This window comes from Corvus brachyrhynchos, unplaced genomic scaffold (assembly GCF_000691975.1).
Source record: "Corvus brachyrhynchos isolate BGI_N302 unplaced genomic scaffold, ASM69197v1 scaffold961, whole genome shotgun sequence".
NCBI classification, from domain to species: domain Eukaryota; kingdom Metazoa; phylum Chordata; class Aves; order Passeriformes; family Corvidae; genus Corvus; species Corvus brachyrhynchos.
In genome coordinates, this window is record NW_008236008.1 from 232,879 (window position 1) to 252,310 (window position 19,432).

Sequence of the window (19,432 nt, forward strand, 5' to 3'; positions counted from 1 at the left end):
TCCACCCTCCGCCTCCTCTCACGGCTCGATCGCGCCCATGTATGAAGGGAAGAAGACGAAAAACATGTTTCTGACCCGGGCCCTGGAGAAGATCCTGGCCGACAAGGAGGTGAAGAAGGCGCATCACTCCCAGCTGCGCAAAGCCTGCGAGGTGGCACTAGGTGAGGAGCAGCCCGGGCGGCAAGGGAAGGGGCGGCCAGAGGTCGGGGTGCGTCTCGGGGCCCTCTTTGCCAGTGCGTGTTTGCGTTGCGGGGGGGGGGCTGTGCGGCTTCTGGGGGAATGAGGCAGAGGGGCTGCCCGGCAGGGAAGGGTCGGCAGAGGTGGGGCTGCGGACTGAGCCGTGGCACGGGTTTGGGTCGTGCAGCACAGCCCCCGGAGGTGAGGGTGCCCTGGGCTGCGGGCGAGCATCGCCCCTCCCGGGAGCGGCCCCGTGCTGACAGCGGCGAGGGCGCTGCGGCGCCCGCCGGGCTCTCCTCCTTCTCCTCCTCCTCCTCCTCCTCCTCCCCGCTCGCAGGATGAATAGGCAGACACGGAGCTGAGCTGAGCTGACCTGGAAGCAGACGGCCGGCGGGGAGGGAGCAGGTGACAGGCGGCGGGGAGGGAGGAGGGACGAGTGAGGAAGAGGTGGCGGAGAGCGAGAGACAATGACACCAGGCCATGTCTGGAGCTGGTGGCCCTTCGTGAGCCAGGAGGAGGGCTGGAGAGGGAGAGGATAGTCCGGGAGATGTGCGAGGGAGAGCCTTAAGCGAGTCGTTCCTGGTGGAGAAACAGCTGATGGGGAAGAGAGCTGGAGCGGCCACGGAAGATAACAGAATCACAGAGTTGTTAGGGTTAGAAGGGACCTCTACAGATTATCTAGTCCAACCCCCATGTTGTTGGATTCCCAGGATGTGGGACCGTTTGCCTGCTTCGGGCCGAAGGACGGGTGTTGGGTTTGTAGTGCAGCTGTGTCAGCACCACCTCGTCTGGAAGCGTGAGGGAAGTACCGGTGCTGGATAGCACAAAGCACATGCAGGCATCCAATTACAGGCAGCTTGAAAGGACAACTTGGGCTTTGCAATTCTGACATGAATACAGGCGGGGCTTGAACCTCTGTGGCAAAATACGTATTTACTGAAAGGCTTCTAGAGAAAGACCTGTTTTATCTAAGTAATACGTAAATTTATTATGTCCCTCTCTTCCTAGTGTAATTATCGTGATTTTGTACAGTGATAATGTCTGTTCAAATGGATTTATTTGAAGAGATAACATTAAATTGAAACTTGCTTGTTTTAAAAATGAGTGTAAGTAATTCGAAGTTGTTCTTTTGTCATTCTAGTAATTCGTATGTTAGTCCTTACTTTTTTTTAAAAAAAGAACAATCCTTTTCTTGATTTCTTTGTCTGAAAGATCCTGACAAAGGGAGGGGCAGAAATAACTGTACTTAAGCTATTTATTTCTTCTTAATTAAAATCGATGAGAAACAGTTTTTTCTTACATTTTTCATGTATCACTAGAGTGATTAACAACAATTTTATGATTTATGCAAGTGAGATTAAATCGATAACCCTTTGGCCCTTTTGTTAACTTTAGACTGTGCATTCAAGCTAGAAATAAAACAGAGAAATGTTTTTTTATTGTTAAACTGAATTTATAGCCAGTCTGTATGTCATCCGTAGAATTAGACACTTTAATCTTCTCTTTCTGCCATACTTTATTTCAATAGCTTGGTCTGTCTGAAGTATCATCCATATCTCTCCAAGCATGGCTCCATTGTGTTACACAGATTATAAAGCAAGCCCTCTAGACTGTACAGTCTGCCTCTTGTGTCATGTAAACTGATTTGTGCAAGGAGACCCTCAATCACACATCCCAGTGGTTTCTATCCTACAGCTTCATTGAAACCTTCTCCTGTAGATCTGATTATGTGATTTGGGCTTAAATATGAAAACGATAGGATGTGGGTATAAAAACCATTAAGGCAGGAAAGAAGAAATACAAGGTTGTGTGTACTACCTTATGTATATACAGCGGTTTCATGAACTTGAAAAGTATCAGACATGATGTTAACTACTATGGAGTCTTATTGAATTTTTTTTTTCTGGTTACAGCACAACAAAATACAGTTGTTGGTTGTCAATTTAGCGTGGTCTGTTGTCTGGTTTTGTGTGTGATAGGCTCCTAATCCAGAAGTGGCCATATGTAACTCCGGAGTAGAGCTCATGTCTATCTAAAAGAAAATTTTTGGAGAAGAGTACATATCATCCATATTTCACATTTGGTGCCGTTGGCTTTTAAAGCTGAGCTATGTTTTTTGTAGTATTTGAAATAGGATGCACATGTTGTGGTCTGTCCATTTAGCTCCTCATCTGTAGAGACTACTCTTCAGCTGGACGCTTCTTTGCCACCTTAAGGAGTATGGACTTCTTATTCCTGAGATACTGTTTTATTTTGGAGACCAGCAACATTAAGGATAAAACATGAGTAAAATAGTGATTTAAAATTGAATTTAATTTGGTGCTAACTCTGGCAAAGTCTAACTTTAGAGTTATGTTGGATTTTTTTAAAATGGTAATTAAATAAGAAGTAGCTTTTAAAAATCATGGCAGTACTTCCATATCTTCAAATCAACGTATTTTTTTTTCAGTCTGAATATTTAGTTGATTAGTCTTCACTGAAGTGATCTCTCTGCTCCACTAAGATCCATTAAGATCTTTTTTTCCAACTGCATGACCGTAGTAAAGTGTTGCTTTTTATTTAATACTAATAATAGGTCAGATATTCTAACTGGTAGTTGTTACTAATTCAGGCTTTGTTTCATTTTCTAAAGCCACTATTTAAATTGTTTTATTTTGTTTGTATAAAATGATGTGCTATTGAAGTAGTTGATAAACAAGCAGTTGTCAGAATTACAGTATCCCTTGACAACAGGCAAACAAATTGTAGCTCTGCTTTTTAGATTGAGTTTAACAAGCAGTGTTTTAAGAATCTTTAATAATCTCTGTTGGTCGTTTTTAATCCCCATATATTTTCTTATAAATCTGTGCTGTTGCATTCCTTTAAGATTATACATCATCTATTTTTAATTTTTGAATTCTTGGGGAGAAAAACCTTGCAACATTCTAGACTGTGGCAGTCTGACCTCTGAATAGGTGTTGAGGTTCTTCTAGTATGACCATTTTTGTGTTGATTAGAAGATAAGAAAGCAAAATATAAATTAAGTATTGCAACCTGAATTATAGATGTTCTTTGGCTTTTAAACAGGGATGAAATTAAGCCTGATACTTGTAGCTTCCTATATTTGATGATTCACCAGGTTGTGTCTGGTTTTATATAGAACAGTTGAGTTTAATTTAACATTGTCCTTTCTGAAAGATTTTCTCTCTATGTGGAAAACACAACATTTCTTTACTCACCTAATGAAGTACAGCTAGTATAGAACTTTGTATTGTTTACTTTCATAGCAACAACTCTTAATCTGTGTAAGGAATGAGTTTATCCTTAAAATTGTCCACTTGCAGAAAGCATCAGGCAGCAAGCTGTCAGAAGGATTAGATTTAGAAGCTCCTTTTCCAGTGAGTTACCTCCACTGTTGTTTCTGTATTGCTTTTTAGCCATGTTACAGTCTAGAAAACTTTACTGTAAACATACTGTGTTTGCACAAACGATGAAAGATCTTGGGGAGAAAAAAATCCTTATCTGAACGTAAAGTTTTTAATAGACTCTACAAAAACTGTTAGTGCTTCATGTCAAAATCTGGAGTGTGGATTTGTCTGCCTGAAAAGGTGGTTTCCTGGGACCAAGCTGAGCAAACCAGAATGCCCTCATATAAAGTCTGCTAGTTCAACTGCAAATCAGGAATCAAACAACTCTTCCATAAAACTCCAAATCACAAGTAATATAAAATGATGTTGGTATGTACCTAGTATGTACTTTAAAGAATAGTGTGCATGTGCTGCCTAGAGTTCTGGAACTACCAACTGAAGGGAGCTGAAACTTAGTTTTAAAAGGTTCTCTAGGGCTCCTTGTATTGTTCACTTTAGTCTGTCATGCAAGGATCCTGCTGGATGATGTAGGTCTCATGCAGTGTGAAAGTAGCAGCTCTGTTCAGTTTGTCCTGCCGTTATGTGTATGTGGAGGATGATGAAGCAGTGGACTATAATTAAGCACTTAGTTTCTCTGAAAACAGGTAATGCTTGGAGTAGAACTAACCCAGAGGTGTGAAGGTTCATCTGTGTCCTTACCTGCACCGATCTGCAAATGACCTCTTACCTACTTATATTTTTCTGTCTCCCTTTTTACCTTTCCTCATTTCATCTTCTTGTGTCCTTCGCTTATACAAACAATGCTGATACATTAGAATGAGTTAGGTTAGCAGTCAGTACAGAAATGTGTGTATGTATTGGAAAGTCTGGGTGTATTACAAAATACCTTCCTACACTATCATGAACAGTCAAAAATGTATTTTGAAGACCCTTATCGTGTTACTGCACTGATTTTAATTTTACTGGAGAAGTTGTGGATGAGCCAAATTCCTCTTTGTATTTTGGATAGTGCTGTTCTTGTTAGGCTGCCTTCTATTTTTCATGAAAACTGGTTGTCCTTTTTTGGAAACTGAAGGTCAGAATTTTTGGAGTCTTTTCTATGCTGAATACAAAGAGATTGGTATTGCAATATTGTCTGTTATCTTCATGAGCTATAGGCATTTATTTTCACAACATACAAGTCACTATTGTCCATAAAAATTTATTTTCTGGTTGTAATTGTTCTTCTGAAACACTTACTTTTAAGCAAAGAGTATAAATGGAGATTTCATGCTAGTAAAAACCAAGATGTATATTTAAAAAAAAAAAAACAAACTGAAAATTGCAGTTGCCCTTCCCTGCTTTTGCTTGCTTTACTGAGCTTGGGCTTTAACTAGCAGGCTTTCGGTGTAGTTAAGATCTCATCTACTTTTGCGAAGATTAAAAACTTGGCTTGGTAACAGTTAGGTTTGGTTGGCCCCATAAACTGTTTTCTAGGTTGCCTTCAGCATTTGATATGTAAGGTGCTATTTATGTAGAATTTATGGGGCTCATTTAAGGAAAGTTGTGTGTGTTGAGATACTTTATTGTTTCAAATGTAATCATATCTTGGCTGTGCAGAATGGCAGTGCTGATGAGATTTAATCTCTTTTGAGAAAGGGGATGTTTGGCAGGGTATATGTAAAAACACTTCAAGAAAACAGGGTGGATCGTATCTGGGTCAGAAAAATGTGTATGGAGAATGAGTATCAAATACTTGGGTTTTGTCTTGGAAGTTAAAAATGGTATTTCTTTTAGATGATTTTGACTTTATCCTGAAATATGTGTTCAATTAATACCTTTAACGTTTTGAAAGTTTGAACATTGATTTTCACTGTCTTTTAAAATTTAATCTTGAAGGACTTCAAATATCTTTATGACACAGGACAGCTTTTAAATACCTCTGTTCTGCTGCATATTTTAGAGCCTTAATTAGAATTTTGAAGCTTAAAACGAGAAGTTATTGCCTTGTGACCAGAATATACCTATTTCTTGTAAGAACTATCTTTACTGTCTTGTGGGGTTTTGGTCTAGTTCTTTTTTTTTCCTATACCCTTTTCCAGTGTTTTGCTGCTGTAACTGTCATTTTTTCCTTTTTTTCTTGGTTCTAGTCTCCATTTAACCGCTGTGTCATTCATTCAGGATGACAGCCGTGTCCATTCTTATGCATATTCTTCATATACAAATGAAAAAAATTAACTGTTGACAGCAGTTGTACATTCCAGACTTTTTCTAGAATCCTTCAGAGAGCAATTGGTATTGAGATAGTATTTTGATTATGTGTTCTAAATATGTTAACTTCCACAGTTGTCAGGAAGGATTTTGGTGTTTATGGGTGTTCATAGAGAGGGAAGCATCAACCATTGGTGTTCTAGTCAGTCTCTCCTGTTCTCGGCAAACATCCTAGCTGAAATCATGGACTTACAAGTAAAGCTTATCTTTTGGGGGGGCACCTAGCTGTCAGTTTGGGGGTTGTATTGGTGTTGATATTTTGATCAGGTTGCTGATTAGTTTGTGCTTTAAATGAACATGGCCAGGAGCCTGGGAAGCAAGACCTGCAAACTTGTACATGACTCTCATTCTATTCTGCAGCAGCCAGTGGTAGATCAGTGACTCGAATAGGCAGGGGAAAAGAGTCTTGTGTTTTCTGCACCCAGCTGGAAAGCCTTCCTGTGTGATGTGTAAATTGGTGGTTTGCAGGGAGAAGATATCCTGGTGTGTGAAAGACAGCTACTGTCAGTGGAGCATTGTAGGCCAAAGGGACTTGAGAAACAACTCTGCAGATTTTGAGGAAGGAGAGGAGGTATCATGGAAATACAGCTGAGTAAGAAGTTTGGTAATTTTTATCTGTAAAGGAGGCAGACCTTTACTGTGTGTGTTTAAAAGCCAAAAATAATGTGGAGTAGCTGTGCTAGTCAGATGCATACAGACCAAGGAGGATTCTGTGCATAGTTCACAGTTAGCCTGTAGTTCTTTTCCATAAATAAGTAGTAGAAGAAACTATAGGTTATACCTAGGCAAAACAGGCCTTTAAGAAAAATCACATACAGGAGGTCTCCAAACAGCCAGGGAAAACATAATGTGCTTCTGTGGGATTTTATAGAAAGAGAATATTGTACAAGGATAATCGAACAAATGGTAGCTGGTGTTTCTATGAAAAGCGCTTAATGTGCTTTTTTAACCTAAAATGAAGAAGAAAACACAAAACTCCAAATCTACCAAACAGCACCACCACCCCCACCCCCAGCATATATAATTTATAGATACCGTAATGGAATGCAGGGGAGTGTTAAAATCTGTTTTGAGGGATAAGGTAGATGATACTTGTTATACGATGCTTTCCATTTTCAGTATAAATGTAGAGACACTAAAAATAGGTCTGTCAAGACCCAAGAGTTTGAAATACCTGGCACCATTCCCTTAGTGATTTCTAATCAATGTTGGGACACTGAGAAAATTCCAAAGGGCTGGAAGACATCTGCTACTGTGCCAGCATTGTTACAAGGATGGATAGGATGACCTAGGTAATTGCTGGTGTATTGGGTTAATGTTGATCCCGGGCAAAGTAGTGGAGTGACTGTCAGTGAGAACAAAATTGGCAATCAGCAAGGATTTGAGAAAGATTGAAAAATAATTTTTTAAAAAGGGAGGTCCTCTACCAGTTTTAAGGTTTGGGATAGATTATAAGGCATCTTTCTACATCTTAGTCTTCTGTAACTCTTATGTTCTTCAGTTCCTAATTTTACGTGATTAGAATTAAAAATTGCCAAACTCAGAGAAAAAGGGTTAATAACATTTCATCTGAATTGATAAATATTAACAAATTTTGGTGTGAGGGGTTTTTTGTGATGTTGGATTGGTTGATTTGTTTTTTTTTTTTCTATCCCATTTTTCATGTTGCTTCTTTCCAGTCTACCCTTGGTCTTAGCTTTTGGGTATTATTCTTGGTGTTGGAGATTTTGCTTGGGTTTCTTCCGGGATTTCTGAATTTGGGGGTGCTTGCTGTTTTTTTTTTTAATTTGAGGTTTTAAATGTGTTAGTAGATGATGAGATTTCAGTTGGGAAGCAGGAATTTTTGTAAAAGTCTTGAAGTCTTGAGGAGGCTGAGCTCTTGTTGTGGTGCTGTGGTCAAGAACAGCTTGGGTAGAGAATGAGGAGGTTGTACAGACTCTGTACCTTACACAACTTACAGCTGTTCTGTCATGCATAGATGGGGGTTTTGTCTTTAATCCAGGCTTTTTATTTTAGAATTGTAACACTTTAATAGCATAACTAGATTTTTCCAAAGCCAAGGGTGTCTTTTAGTAAGAAATCTAGGGCATGATTGCTTTGGACTTTTTTTTTCTTTTTTTTTTACTATTATTACTTTAGTTCAGAAGATTTGATTTTTTTTTTTTTCCCCTGTCCCCCTATTTCTGGTACTCTACCATGTATACTCATGTGGTACAAGATTGTGTGGTTATTGATGTTACGCTATTTATTACTTGGTTTTGTTCAAATGGTTTATGTCTGCTGTCCAGTGCTGTCTAGGGTTTTTTTCATTTCATGTATTTCTTATGTAAGAAAAATTATATTTTAAAGATAATTGAAGTTACATGCCCTTGTGATAAATGGGCTTATTCAAGCTCTCTTGTTTGTCTACTCAAATAAAGAGGGAGATAAATTTCAAAAAAATGATCCATTAATAATACCAATTCTGCACGTACTGCCCTTAGCACTTGCTGTTCTAATAATCTCAACAGGTTTTGTAATGTTATTCCTACTTTTCAGTTAAAAATAAAAGTGTAATTAGGTTTGTAAATATTTCATGTGAAGAGATTTTAGCCAGTGCTGGATCCAGGAGTGTTTTACTCCTTTTTTTTTTTTTTTTTTTTTTCCCACTTGAAGTCACTTGAAGTGACTCCCAGGTGTCAATTTGCATTGCAGTTGGTTTGAATGACCATCGTGCTTCGACATTGCAATGTGCAGCTTTGCAGTTTGAGAGAAATGAGGGAGGAGATATTTTTAGACTTTGAAATTGAGATAAAAATACTGAGGTTTACTGAAGATATTAGATAGCATTTTATACTACAGTCTAAGCTGTCCAGTGGAATAGTATGAGGTAGACTTCCAAAGTTTCAAATCTGTAAATTAAAAATAAGTAGTGTGCCACTGGTATGATTTCTTTGGTAGCTTCCATCATATTTTAGTTTTCAAACTGTGCTACAAAATTGGCGCAGATATACTTGCACAGAGCAGTGTACTTTTAATGCAGGTTGTAAGCATAAACTAATGGGAATGCCCTTCCAAGTGAAGATACTTTTTGCAAAGGTATGGTTCTGTTGTGTGTAAAACTAACACACTGCTGCATGCCTGGGAAGTGACCTTGCAGGTATTAACAGTGTGTATAAAGATCTGGGTGGTACTGTTACCTGAACTGAGAGTGCAGCAGCCAACACAAAGTCACAGAGTTCTTTCTGCAGCTCAGGTAAGCTGGAAAGGCAGAGTCTTAACTTGGCTTGCTTAATTTGGCTGTTGGACTGTGATGTTTTGCAAGAATGCTATGCCGTCTCTTCTGTGGAGTGCAGGAAATTGAATAGGAATGAATTAACCTTTGTTTTCATTATTCTGAAATGTAAACAGACCTTTACAACCTTAAGTAAAATTGCTAGAATAGAACAGCTGCATTTGCATGGGAGTTTGAAAGCTGGATTAAAACTGTCTGAGAAGTGTGATTAAAATTTTCTTTACCTGCATCACAACGAGACACTTGGATATTCTCCACTTGTGATTTAAGACATGAAACCTGATGTTGTGTGATTATGCATATAAATAGATCTTAAATGCCTAGAAATTTTGCTGTAAAGAGAAATAGTTTCCTTCTTTAAAATTGTACCTAACACTGTGGGATATATAGTCTGTGGTGGTTACCAATGTTTGGAGAAGCCTCAGGTTTGTATCTTAGCTCCTTTTCTCTTCCTCTCTGCACCTAAGTTTGACCTCCATCCATGAGTCTTGCTCAGAACAAAATCTATGTTCAAATTATTAACAGCCTTTTAGCAGTAATTACTTATATTTTCTACTTCACTGATCTTGTGTGTCTCCTATGTGTTCTTTAGGAGCATTTTAGGACATACAGTTAAATAAACTATAAATTTAATTGTGTTGTTAAATAAAAAGAACTTGTGTAATCAATGCAAGTACATTTTATCATAATACTGCATTATGAACTTTTGATCCAGTGCATCCAGTAAATATGTAACTGAGTGCCTGAAATTCTTCACAGCTTGATAACCAGCGGTAAAAGAAGCACTTTCTTGTAGCATGGTTGGCAACATGAATACGGTTAATAATACTGTGTAGTGGTGTTCTTTTTAAGTAGCCTTCAACTTGCCTTCTTAGGGGCATCTGAGAAAAGGAAGAACAGTTGTCATAAGAGTAAATGTCTTAATTTATGCAGTCTGAGCTTTTAAAGAAAATTATTGGAAGTAAATAAAAGAACATAGAAAATTAAGATTTCATCATACTAATAATTAATGCATATGTGCTGTACTGAAGGCAGTCACACTGGATCTTTCAATAATACTCATATTCTTACTTCTTGTGTTCTTTCAAATATCTTAGTCTGAACTTCCTATAACAGCACTTCATGGAGAAATCAGGACTTCAACAGTGATCACCTTGAATGCTTCATTTAAAAGAGCTCACATCGGGACTTCTGATTTAAAGTTCGAGCTTTCTAATACAAGTTGAAATTTTTTTGGGGTGAAAATTACAAACTTGATATGGTTGTAACCTTTTTGGGGGGCATACCACAGACACAAAAATAAACTTAAGTCCATACTTTATTGTTACCCTTTTATGTTTCCTCTATCAAATACAACTTTGAGTAGTGACTTTCTTAGACAATCATTAAATTGTAGTCTTCTGGCCATCGTCTTGTAGCTGGAAAAGATAATGGTTTCCTTATAATTCAGAACTACAGTAGGAGGGAATTGGCTTATTGCTCTTTTAATTGATGGTTACCAGAAGTATAATTCATGTATAGACTTACATGTGACCTTTAAAGTTTTAGTGTCTGAAATGAATAAGAGTCTTACAGTGTCATGTGTTTTGTTGCTTTTGAAGTTACTGTAGTGAGCAGGCTGCTTAATGGGGGTATGTTGGGGGTTTGTTTTGAGCGTTTTTTGTTGCAATTTCTCCAGGTATCATGGACTTAAGGTTATCTTCTATTTAAGTCTAAAATAAAATTTAGTAATCTTCAGCTTTTAAATTACCATTTAAATACCCATTTCCAAAAGGAAAAAATAATTGCACTCAAATATCTACAGCAAGGTTAAAAATAAAATGCAGATTTTCCCAATATTACAAAGGGATCTTTTAATTTGATTCTTAAAACTTGACACTGCACAAGACCTTAGTGTCCTTGGTTGTATCTTGTTTTTTACAAATCACAGTTCTGGTCATTTGACAGAATAGAAATGGGCCTCATACACATTGAAAATGTTATAGCAAATGATTGTGCATGTTGTCATGAGGATAATTTAAAAGCCTGAAGGTTCCCTTTTTGCAGGATGTAGGAAGGGTTGCTACCTATAGTTTGATCAGCTTTAACTCTGGATTTTACTAAAAAATATTCTCGCAGTCAAAATAAATACTTTGAGATTAAGATGTTCACATGACCGGCTTAAAATAATCATTTTATTCCAGGTTTTCTTTTATTCCATGAATCTATTCTGTGTGTATATTACAACGATTTAAGATGTTGTATACTTGTGTTTATGGAGGGCACAGCAGAGGTGTAATTACTTTTATTACCTTGAGTAATCTGTGAAACTTGCATATGATAGTATTTTGTGGTAGCTGACTATTCCTTAAAAAAGTATGGAATAAGGATGTATCATCACTGCTTTGGATGTGTGCTTACTCCTGAAAAGAAAATTTAAAAGAAAAAGGAATGTTCGAAGGGTCATGTTACATGACAGAGTCTACTGAAGAGGTGGGCTGTGTGAAGAGGGGACACGTAGCTTTTGTTCATACTGCCAAATGATCCAGAAACAAGACTGAGAAACATAATGAGAGTCTTGTTCTACAGCAGCAGCCTGTCTTTGCCAGAATAAATACAGAGCATTAGTAAAACATTTATTTCAGTCTTCATTTGTCACCAACTGAGCAAATGTCAAATAGAGCATAGTAGAAAATAACAGAAGTCTCAATAAATAGTTTCATCAGTAGGTAACTCGGTCAAAAAGGAATGTATGCTTGCTTACATATGAATGCCAGACGTCTTTAAAAATAGTCAGCTGAGAAAGTATCAGTTGTTTTAAAATGAGCATCCTGTCTTAGGCCAGGAATGAGAAGGGATAATTTGTGGAAAATTCTTCATTCCATAGCATTAATTATAAAGGTATGAATGTGTAATTTGCTTGACATAGAGCTTAGTCATGGTAGGTAGATCATTCAACTGCATTGACAGGTAACATTCAATTAAGATGTATTGAGCAGCTCTTGTGTCCTTGAGCAGTACCTAGGAATTGGTTTAAGATGTAGCAATTGAAGAGCTCCTCTGTAAGAGTGAGCAATCTCATAATTGTATGCTCAAACATAGTCTCAAATTAAGCTTCATAGCAGTCATGAAAAAAACTCACTAAAGACCTTGGGTTTTTATTTCAAAAAGAGTAACACAAGATCGAGGGATCAAAAAGGGCGCAAAATGCTTAGAGCTGATTGTTTGTCAGGTGTTTTGTTAACAGAGGATATCAACTATCAATAAAAGCTTTTCAAAGCTTTGTGATAAAGCCAGTGTGAGCAAATAGTAAAGAAAACACACCCATATCCATATGGCTTGTAAGTGATAATGGTCACAAAAGTATTTGGGGAATACACAGATATTGAAGAAGATGAAAATACATTATTTACCTTTTTGCTGTTTATTTTGCTTTTTTTGCTGAGGAAGTTTTCTACAGAGGAATTAAAATTAATGACTTGGGGAAAAAAAAAACCAATTTGAAGTTTAAACTAAAGATCCTATTAACTTGCTAGGAGCTTTTAAAGGGCCTCAAATCTGAAATTGCTGGACTGTTTAATAGAGCATGTAAGATTTTAATTTCATTAATTGCTAATAAAGGAATGCAAGGTACTAAATGTGACTAGAGACAGTGGTTTGTTGTTTTTTTTAAAAAAGTGCCAAGGGTGTGAGGGTTGAGGAAATGTTGAGAACTTCAGCCTGGCGAGTCTGAACTGTAGCAAGGAATAAAGCTAGTGGAGAACAGAAGGGATGCATGCGCTGTGGTGAGGAAGAATCAGTGTGGACTTTTCTGAGGGGAAATTTACCATCCCAAATCTGCAGGGCATAGTCATTGAGTGTATAGGTAAGTGTAAGTAATCAATCCAGTTTTACAGTGAACCTCAACCAGGTTGCTCACCCAAGGTTCCTGAAGGTACCGAGCTCTCAAGGATTACATGTTCTGTTTTCCCTACAAAGAGGCATTTCAGTTCTTTAGAGGTTTGTGGTATTTTTGGGTGACAAAGGTTAATTAAGGAAAATACTTAACAAGTGAAGAGTAAAAACAACCTGCCAGAGGCAGCAGTTGTGCTGTGCTGACCCACTCCTTGATCAAAGGGCGCTGGTTGGGTGCTGCTAAATGCAAACTGACCTATATGATTGGAGGAGGAGACTGGTCGAAATTGTGGGTGCACAAATACAGTCACTAAATAATACTTACATCTGTCAAGAGGGCGCGTGACATTTGAATTGCTGGGAATGATTCCATCAAAATATCGATTCCTTTGTCAAAAAGACAAATATGAAAAACATTAGAGAAAACAAAATGAAGCTGTTAGGCTGCTTTATAAAGATACCACATGTTCCACGTGCAGTTTTGCTCTCTGCTGCCTTCTTGATGCAGAAGTCAACAAGGATGATTGAAAGTGTGGAATGTCTTCCAGAGGTGATCAAGCAGACTGTGCTTCTTGTTCCCTGGAGAGGAAAAAAATGAGAGATGGAAGTAAAGGAAGTTTGTAAAATTGTAAGTGGCATAGACACGAACAGAGAATAATTGATTGTAATTTCTTGTAATGCAGATACAGAGATCCTGTAAAGAACCCATCTTATTTAAGTAAAGCAAAAAGTTCTTTCCTGCAGCTTGTAATTACATTCATCCCAAAAGTTAAAATGGTTTGAAAAGTGATTAAGCGAAAATTTAACAAGGGTTGTCAAACCTGTAGGAACAGTCTCCGTACAGGAAGAGCATAAGCCACAGATGGCTAAATAGTGGTAGGAGGGAACTATTGCAGCATTCCAAAACTGCTTTTGTAATCTGCATTTACTTGAGCATATGCTGTTGGCCATTCCTGGAAGCAAAATGAAGACTGGATATAAAGGGTTTAAGAAAAACTTGCTATTCTTGTGTCTTTCTGTCCAATGTGGTCAGATATTTTTAGATTTAATTTCTGGGTTTGTTCCCCAGTTCTCAAAGCTCTCACAAACCTTATTTAAAAATCTGGGATAGGGTTGCTGTGTTTGCATCTTTGGACACTAATCTGCTTATGTATTTCATGAAACATTTCATGAAACATTATGTATTTCATGAAACATTGTCCATCAAACTTTATTAGATGCCTTCATTCCTCTTGTTTGAAATTTAATTTTCTACTATGTCTGCACTTCATAGTGAAATAGCTTTTGAGCTGGGTAGTACAAAAGTTCAAAACTATATTCTTTTTTTTTAATTTATGTATAAAAATGCATGGTTAGCTGCAAAGAAAAAAATTTTTTTTCTTCTTAATTAAATGGACTAAAACTACTGCATATAAATCCCTGTCTTGACATGAATTGATTGAAAATACTGCTGTTCTGGGAATGGCATCGTGAACTGAAGATACACTAATTCTAGAATTAAACTTTGCATGTAGGTGTAAAAAGCTGTGTTGTATCTGAAGTAGGAAGAACAGAATGCTTGTGTAACACAAGGAGAGCTTGACTGTTGCAAAATACACTGTAGCTTGATTTTTCCAGGTTATGTTTGATTAGGCCTTAAAATTTTGATTCATAAAGAACCCACGTACGTAAGTGAAAATAGCTTTTGTTTCCTTTGAGTTTTTGTGATAGTTTATGTCACTGCAACACTTCATGTATACGACTGTAATACTCTTATTAAAATATGACAGTATTGGTGCTGAGGAGAAATTGAGAAACTGGCTTTGTGACTTAAATTCATGTTATCTGCTACTTCTGTTACGTTGTTCATGCTGTCATGAGAGGAGGGTACACTCCTGAAGCAGGATGCAGTTAACGAGTAAGATGCCTAAGATTAGGGGCCTTGATATTTATCTGATCTCCTGTGTTCCATAACTATTGTTCAGCTCTCTGCTGGCTTTGGAGAATGCTTGGGCAAATTCTGAAGCAGACGTCCTGGTCCATCTTCACAGCTTCTTCACCTGATGATTGCAGTGACAACTTGCATTTACAAGATGTCAGGCAGAGGGCATGCATGAAAACATGGGGAGAAACAGCATATATATCAAACTGAATCGTAGCTGGAATGCAGCATTTTGTGTTTCTAAATGTAGGTTCTATTGAACGTTTGGGATACTTTTTCAGTTGTAAATGCAAGCAATTAAAATGGTAATTACATTTTAAGAGTTAGTGAGATACTTAAGAGACTTGTTTCTGTTAAGCCTTCTGTTTGTTGCATTGCTTGACTGCAAGTGAGTGTGCAGACAGAAATTTGTTACAGGGATGGATGGATATGGTGGAAGAATTCAGCAGTTGGCATTGCAGAGGGGTGAGAGAATTTCATACTATCAAGTCTTTGATTTGATTTTTTTAGAGTCAGACTCATGTTTGCTGTGAACTTAAAGGTCAGACTTAAAGATGATCTTCAGAGAAAAGCTCATTGTATCCCTTCAGATGAGATACAAATCACGGGATTTTGTTCTGGATATATTTCATTTCAGATAAGCTTTTTCAGGCAGGTGGAAACAAATTGATTAAAAATGCTTTCCCTATTTCAAATGTAATCTTGTGTCTGCAAAATTTATTTCCACTTTTGACATATATATGTATATATATATAATTTTTTTTTCATTTATTACTATTATTTTTTGACAAAAACCCACATTTTCCAAGCAGAGGAATGTGTTTGAGTTTCTGATTTTAAGAATGAGGGAAGCTAAGCTGTTCAGTTAAAGGAGCAGAAAGAAGGGAAGCCAGACTTGATATGAAAAGTCACAACATGCATTACCACAAGATTGTTTTCTTCATAAGACATGATACTACATTTCATATCTAATGGCTTTCACCAGAAATGTTATACATAATCAGTTACGTTGCTTTAAGTTTGCAGAAGAACTGAGGCTGCTTTTGACTTTTCCAAATTTCAGAGGGCAACATATCAAGCTGCTGTGGCAAATCAAGAATTATTGATGATTCACATGCTTTAGAAATAGGCAAACATGCTTCACAATTTTAAACAGCAGAGCTCCTGGTCTCCTTGTGGCTTGGAGGAAGCATAAGCCCACCATGCCTTGAGAGTGTCTGCAGCACGGCTCTTGCATGCAGTGCAAGCTACAGTTCTGCTGACTGGAACAAATACTCAATCAAGTAAAGTAATGAATGTTTGAGAAAATTGATAGGAGGACTGAATGTACTGAGTCTCTCTGCAGGATACACTGTTGAGAATTTCTGTCTCCTGATTTTTCACTCTGTTTTCTCTTTGATGAGTATGCTGACAAACTAATGTGTGCCATCAGTTGACTCAGGTAAACAAGAGTTGGGTTGAGTCCCCTGATCTTGCATGAACTATTCTAGAGAGAATGGTGGAGTTACATATTAATACAGACCATTAAATTCTATCATCCTTTGAGGCTTAACCTTGCCCTCCTCCCTTAAACTTGAAACTTAATTCGATTAGTAGATTCACAGCTCCTTTTAGAGGGCTTAAAAGTGTGCAGGAATTCACACAGAGTGCTTTGTAATGTTGGGTTGCAGTGACAGAGGTGATATAAATAAAGTCTTACTTCCGACAAGAATTCTGCTGATTATAATCACTATGTTAGGAAATTTATAATTGGTGGTCAGTTTCTTTTACCTTGTTACGTGCTACTTAGATGGCAGTTATGGTTCTTTGCAAGAATATTTGAAAAATCAGTTCCTGAGGCAGAGAAGCTGCTTTTTATGGTTTGTTTAGGTTTTGTTTTGTCTGTTCGTTTCCAAAGACTTGCAATGCTTTTCTTAGTCCATCATGTGCTATTTTCATGAGAGACATTGGTAAGAGACTTTTTGTATACTGCTCTGTATACTGTTGTACTTGGTGAAATGGCTTTTACTTTAAATGTAGTTATTTGGACATGAATAACTGTAGCGTACCCTTTGATCAAACTCTTGTAGGAGGTCTGTCTCATTTTGGTGTTTCTCTGCAGTATTTCATCCTCTCATATTCTTCACTAAAGAAATAAATGACCTCCCTCTATGCACATTTTCATGTTTCCGTGTTGAATTTCATTTTCTGTTCTGTTATTCCAATCTGTTTAACTTAACAACCCATATTCCCCAGCAGCAGCAGTAATCCTGGGTAAAGCATTTGTTTTCTTCCCCATCCTACCCTTTACCACATGGTAAAACCAGGTGTAGGAGCTCATCAAATTGTGGCCCTTTTTTAAAAAAAAGTCTGTTAAAAACTAAGTAAAAAATGTCAACATTTATGTTCTTAATCCAGTTTTAAATTATTACTTTTTAACTAGTAAAGTCCCTCTGCAATTTTATAGCTGGTGTGCAAGACAGTTGTACTGGCTTAATACAGATAGATGATGTAGCCAGGAGGAAAGGGATGTTAAGTAGCAACTGATTTTTTGCTGTTCAACATATTGAACAGCATTGTAAATTCTTCTTGCTGAATAGTCTTTGTTCTGAGTCGTAGTTGACTCACTTGTGTGCATAGCACACATGTGCTACCTTCTTTCTTTAAGCAGCAAAAAATACAAAAAAGTGATAAAAATACCTGAGTGAAGTTAGTTTATGCTGTTTTCAAAATGTGCTACCGATTTGAATAGCTGTTGCTGTGTTGCTGGGGTTGTAGCGTATAGAATCAGAATTTACACAACTCACAAATGTTTTAATACATGACATGAGAAAGAAGAGTCAGAAAAACTATACACATTGTGAATATGAAGAAGAATATACAGCTGCAGACTTCCGTCCCCCACTTATGTGATAAAGAAACATTATTGTCCTGTCAAAACTTCATTACCCAAATAGCAGTAATGATGAGACATAGAGTGCAAACTTCGTAGGGGTTTGCAGTATATTTGTTACAGTTCGTTTTTTGGTGTACACTGCCATGGGCAATTGTGCTCCAGCTTTTCCTTCCCGAAACATGTGATGCACATGAGGTATGGCAACTCAGGGTCATGCAGGTCTACAGTGAGTTGAAATAGCTCTCTGACCCAATGAAAACTAAAATTGTCAGGCTATTTAAACACAATGCCTGGATAGCTATTGTGTAAGGAGTTTGCAAATACACACAGACAGTGGAATAGGAGGAACCACTTTTTTTTGGTGGTCACCCTCAGATAGACTGGATTAAAGCACATTGGAAAACTGTCTTTCTAGGCAAGATCCTTTTTACAGTCTGGTTAGGTCACTGTGTATTTGGTAAGCAACCAAACTGCTTTTCTGTTAATGGACCTTTTCAGCGACATGTGCCACCAATTCTGAGCATGAAACTGATTCACAGAGGTTGTGAGAAGAGGTGCCAAAAGGCAGGCACAAGGTATTTGAAAGGTATGTCGTGCTTGATTAAACTAAATACACATGGCTATCCTCTTGTAATTGTTCAAAGATGTAAATAAAAAGTCTATTTCCGTTCTTTGATACTGATTTAAGAAAAGACACAAATTTGGGTGTGGCTCAAGTTCACTGTAGATTTAATAAAGGATGAGGACCCATATAGTAATGAGGGGAAGCAGAGGGATTTACTGCTGTAGGAAATGAGCTTTTCAGCCACATGTTAGAAAATAAATGCTACTGAGAATGACTGCAGTTCAGTTCTCCTTGGTAATGTGTGACCTGTAAGTGTGGCACCACTCCTCAAGTAGTGAAGCAACTTGACAGTAGTCTCAACTTGTTTTAGCAAATAGAAGGATTATTTCAGGAAATCTAGTTATAAAGCCCCACCGGATTGAATTATTCTGAATTAATTTTAAACAGAATGAGGCCACTAGAGTAGTTTCTGCTTTTGTACAGATTGGCCGGTGATTCTGTATTTTAAAATGTCATATCTAATAAACTGAAGGAGTTTGACTGAATCGAGACAGGTTGTACATTCAGGTTTCTAAATTTACACCAGAGTTGCATATTCCTGAATGGTGTATTGTGAGCAGGGCTAGGGAGAACCTGTAGTTCTGTATTAGTGTCTAAAAATGGCTAAAAAGAAGACTGAGAATAAAGGAGAAGATAGCTTGAAAGATTAAAAAACCAGTAAGGACCATAAGACATAATGACTTTTGAAGTGCAGGTATAAAAGTAGAGAAACACTTTGACAGGATTTGCTGCAAATCTGTAGCATATCAGAAAATATGGCATGGGAAGTAACAACAGATACTGTTCCTTTCCTGTATTAGCACTCTTCAGAGGAATTAGTGTCATCTAAAGTTGAAGCACCTTACCAAAGTCTGTATTTGTGACTTTTGAGTTTTTACTTTGTGTGTATGTACATGTAAATATTTCTCTACATGATTGAAAGGTTACTACTCCATGTTTTTCCAAAATAATGAGATGACTTAGCATTTCACTTGATTAGAGGGTTTCAGGATTTTGTAGAGTACAAGAAGGATTTACACAGAATTTCATCAAGAGTTATTAGACTCAAAATATAACGGCTGTTTGTTTGGAATGCTGCTGCTTAAATAGT

General features: G+C 37.5%; 1 protein-coding gene across 1 annotated transcript in view; it reads left to right on the top strand.

Moving 5' to 3' along the window:
• The first annotated feature begins 6 nt into the window (after positions 1-6).
• The window catches only part of ARFGEF1 (ADP ribosylation factor guanine nucleotide exchange factor 1), an 86,890-nt gene continuing 67,464 nt past the window's right edge, over positions 7-19,432 (top strand). Inside the window, exon 1 of the mRNA XM_008631948.2 lies at positions 7-161. Within this exon, the coding sequence (XP_008630170.1) occupies positions 38-161 (124 nt within the window). The 5' untranslated portion in view covers positions 7-37. The remainder of the gene's footprint in view (positions 162-19,432) is intronic.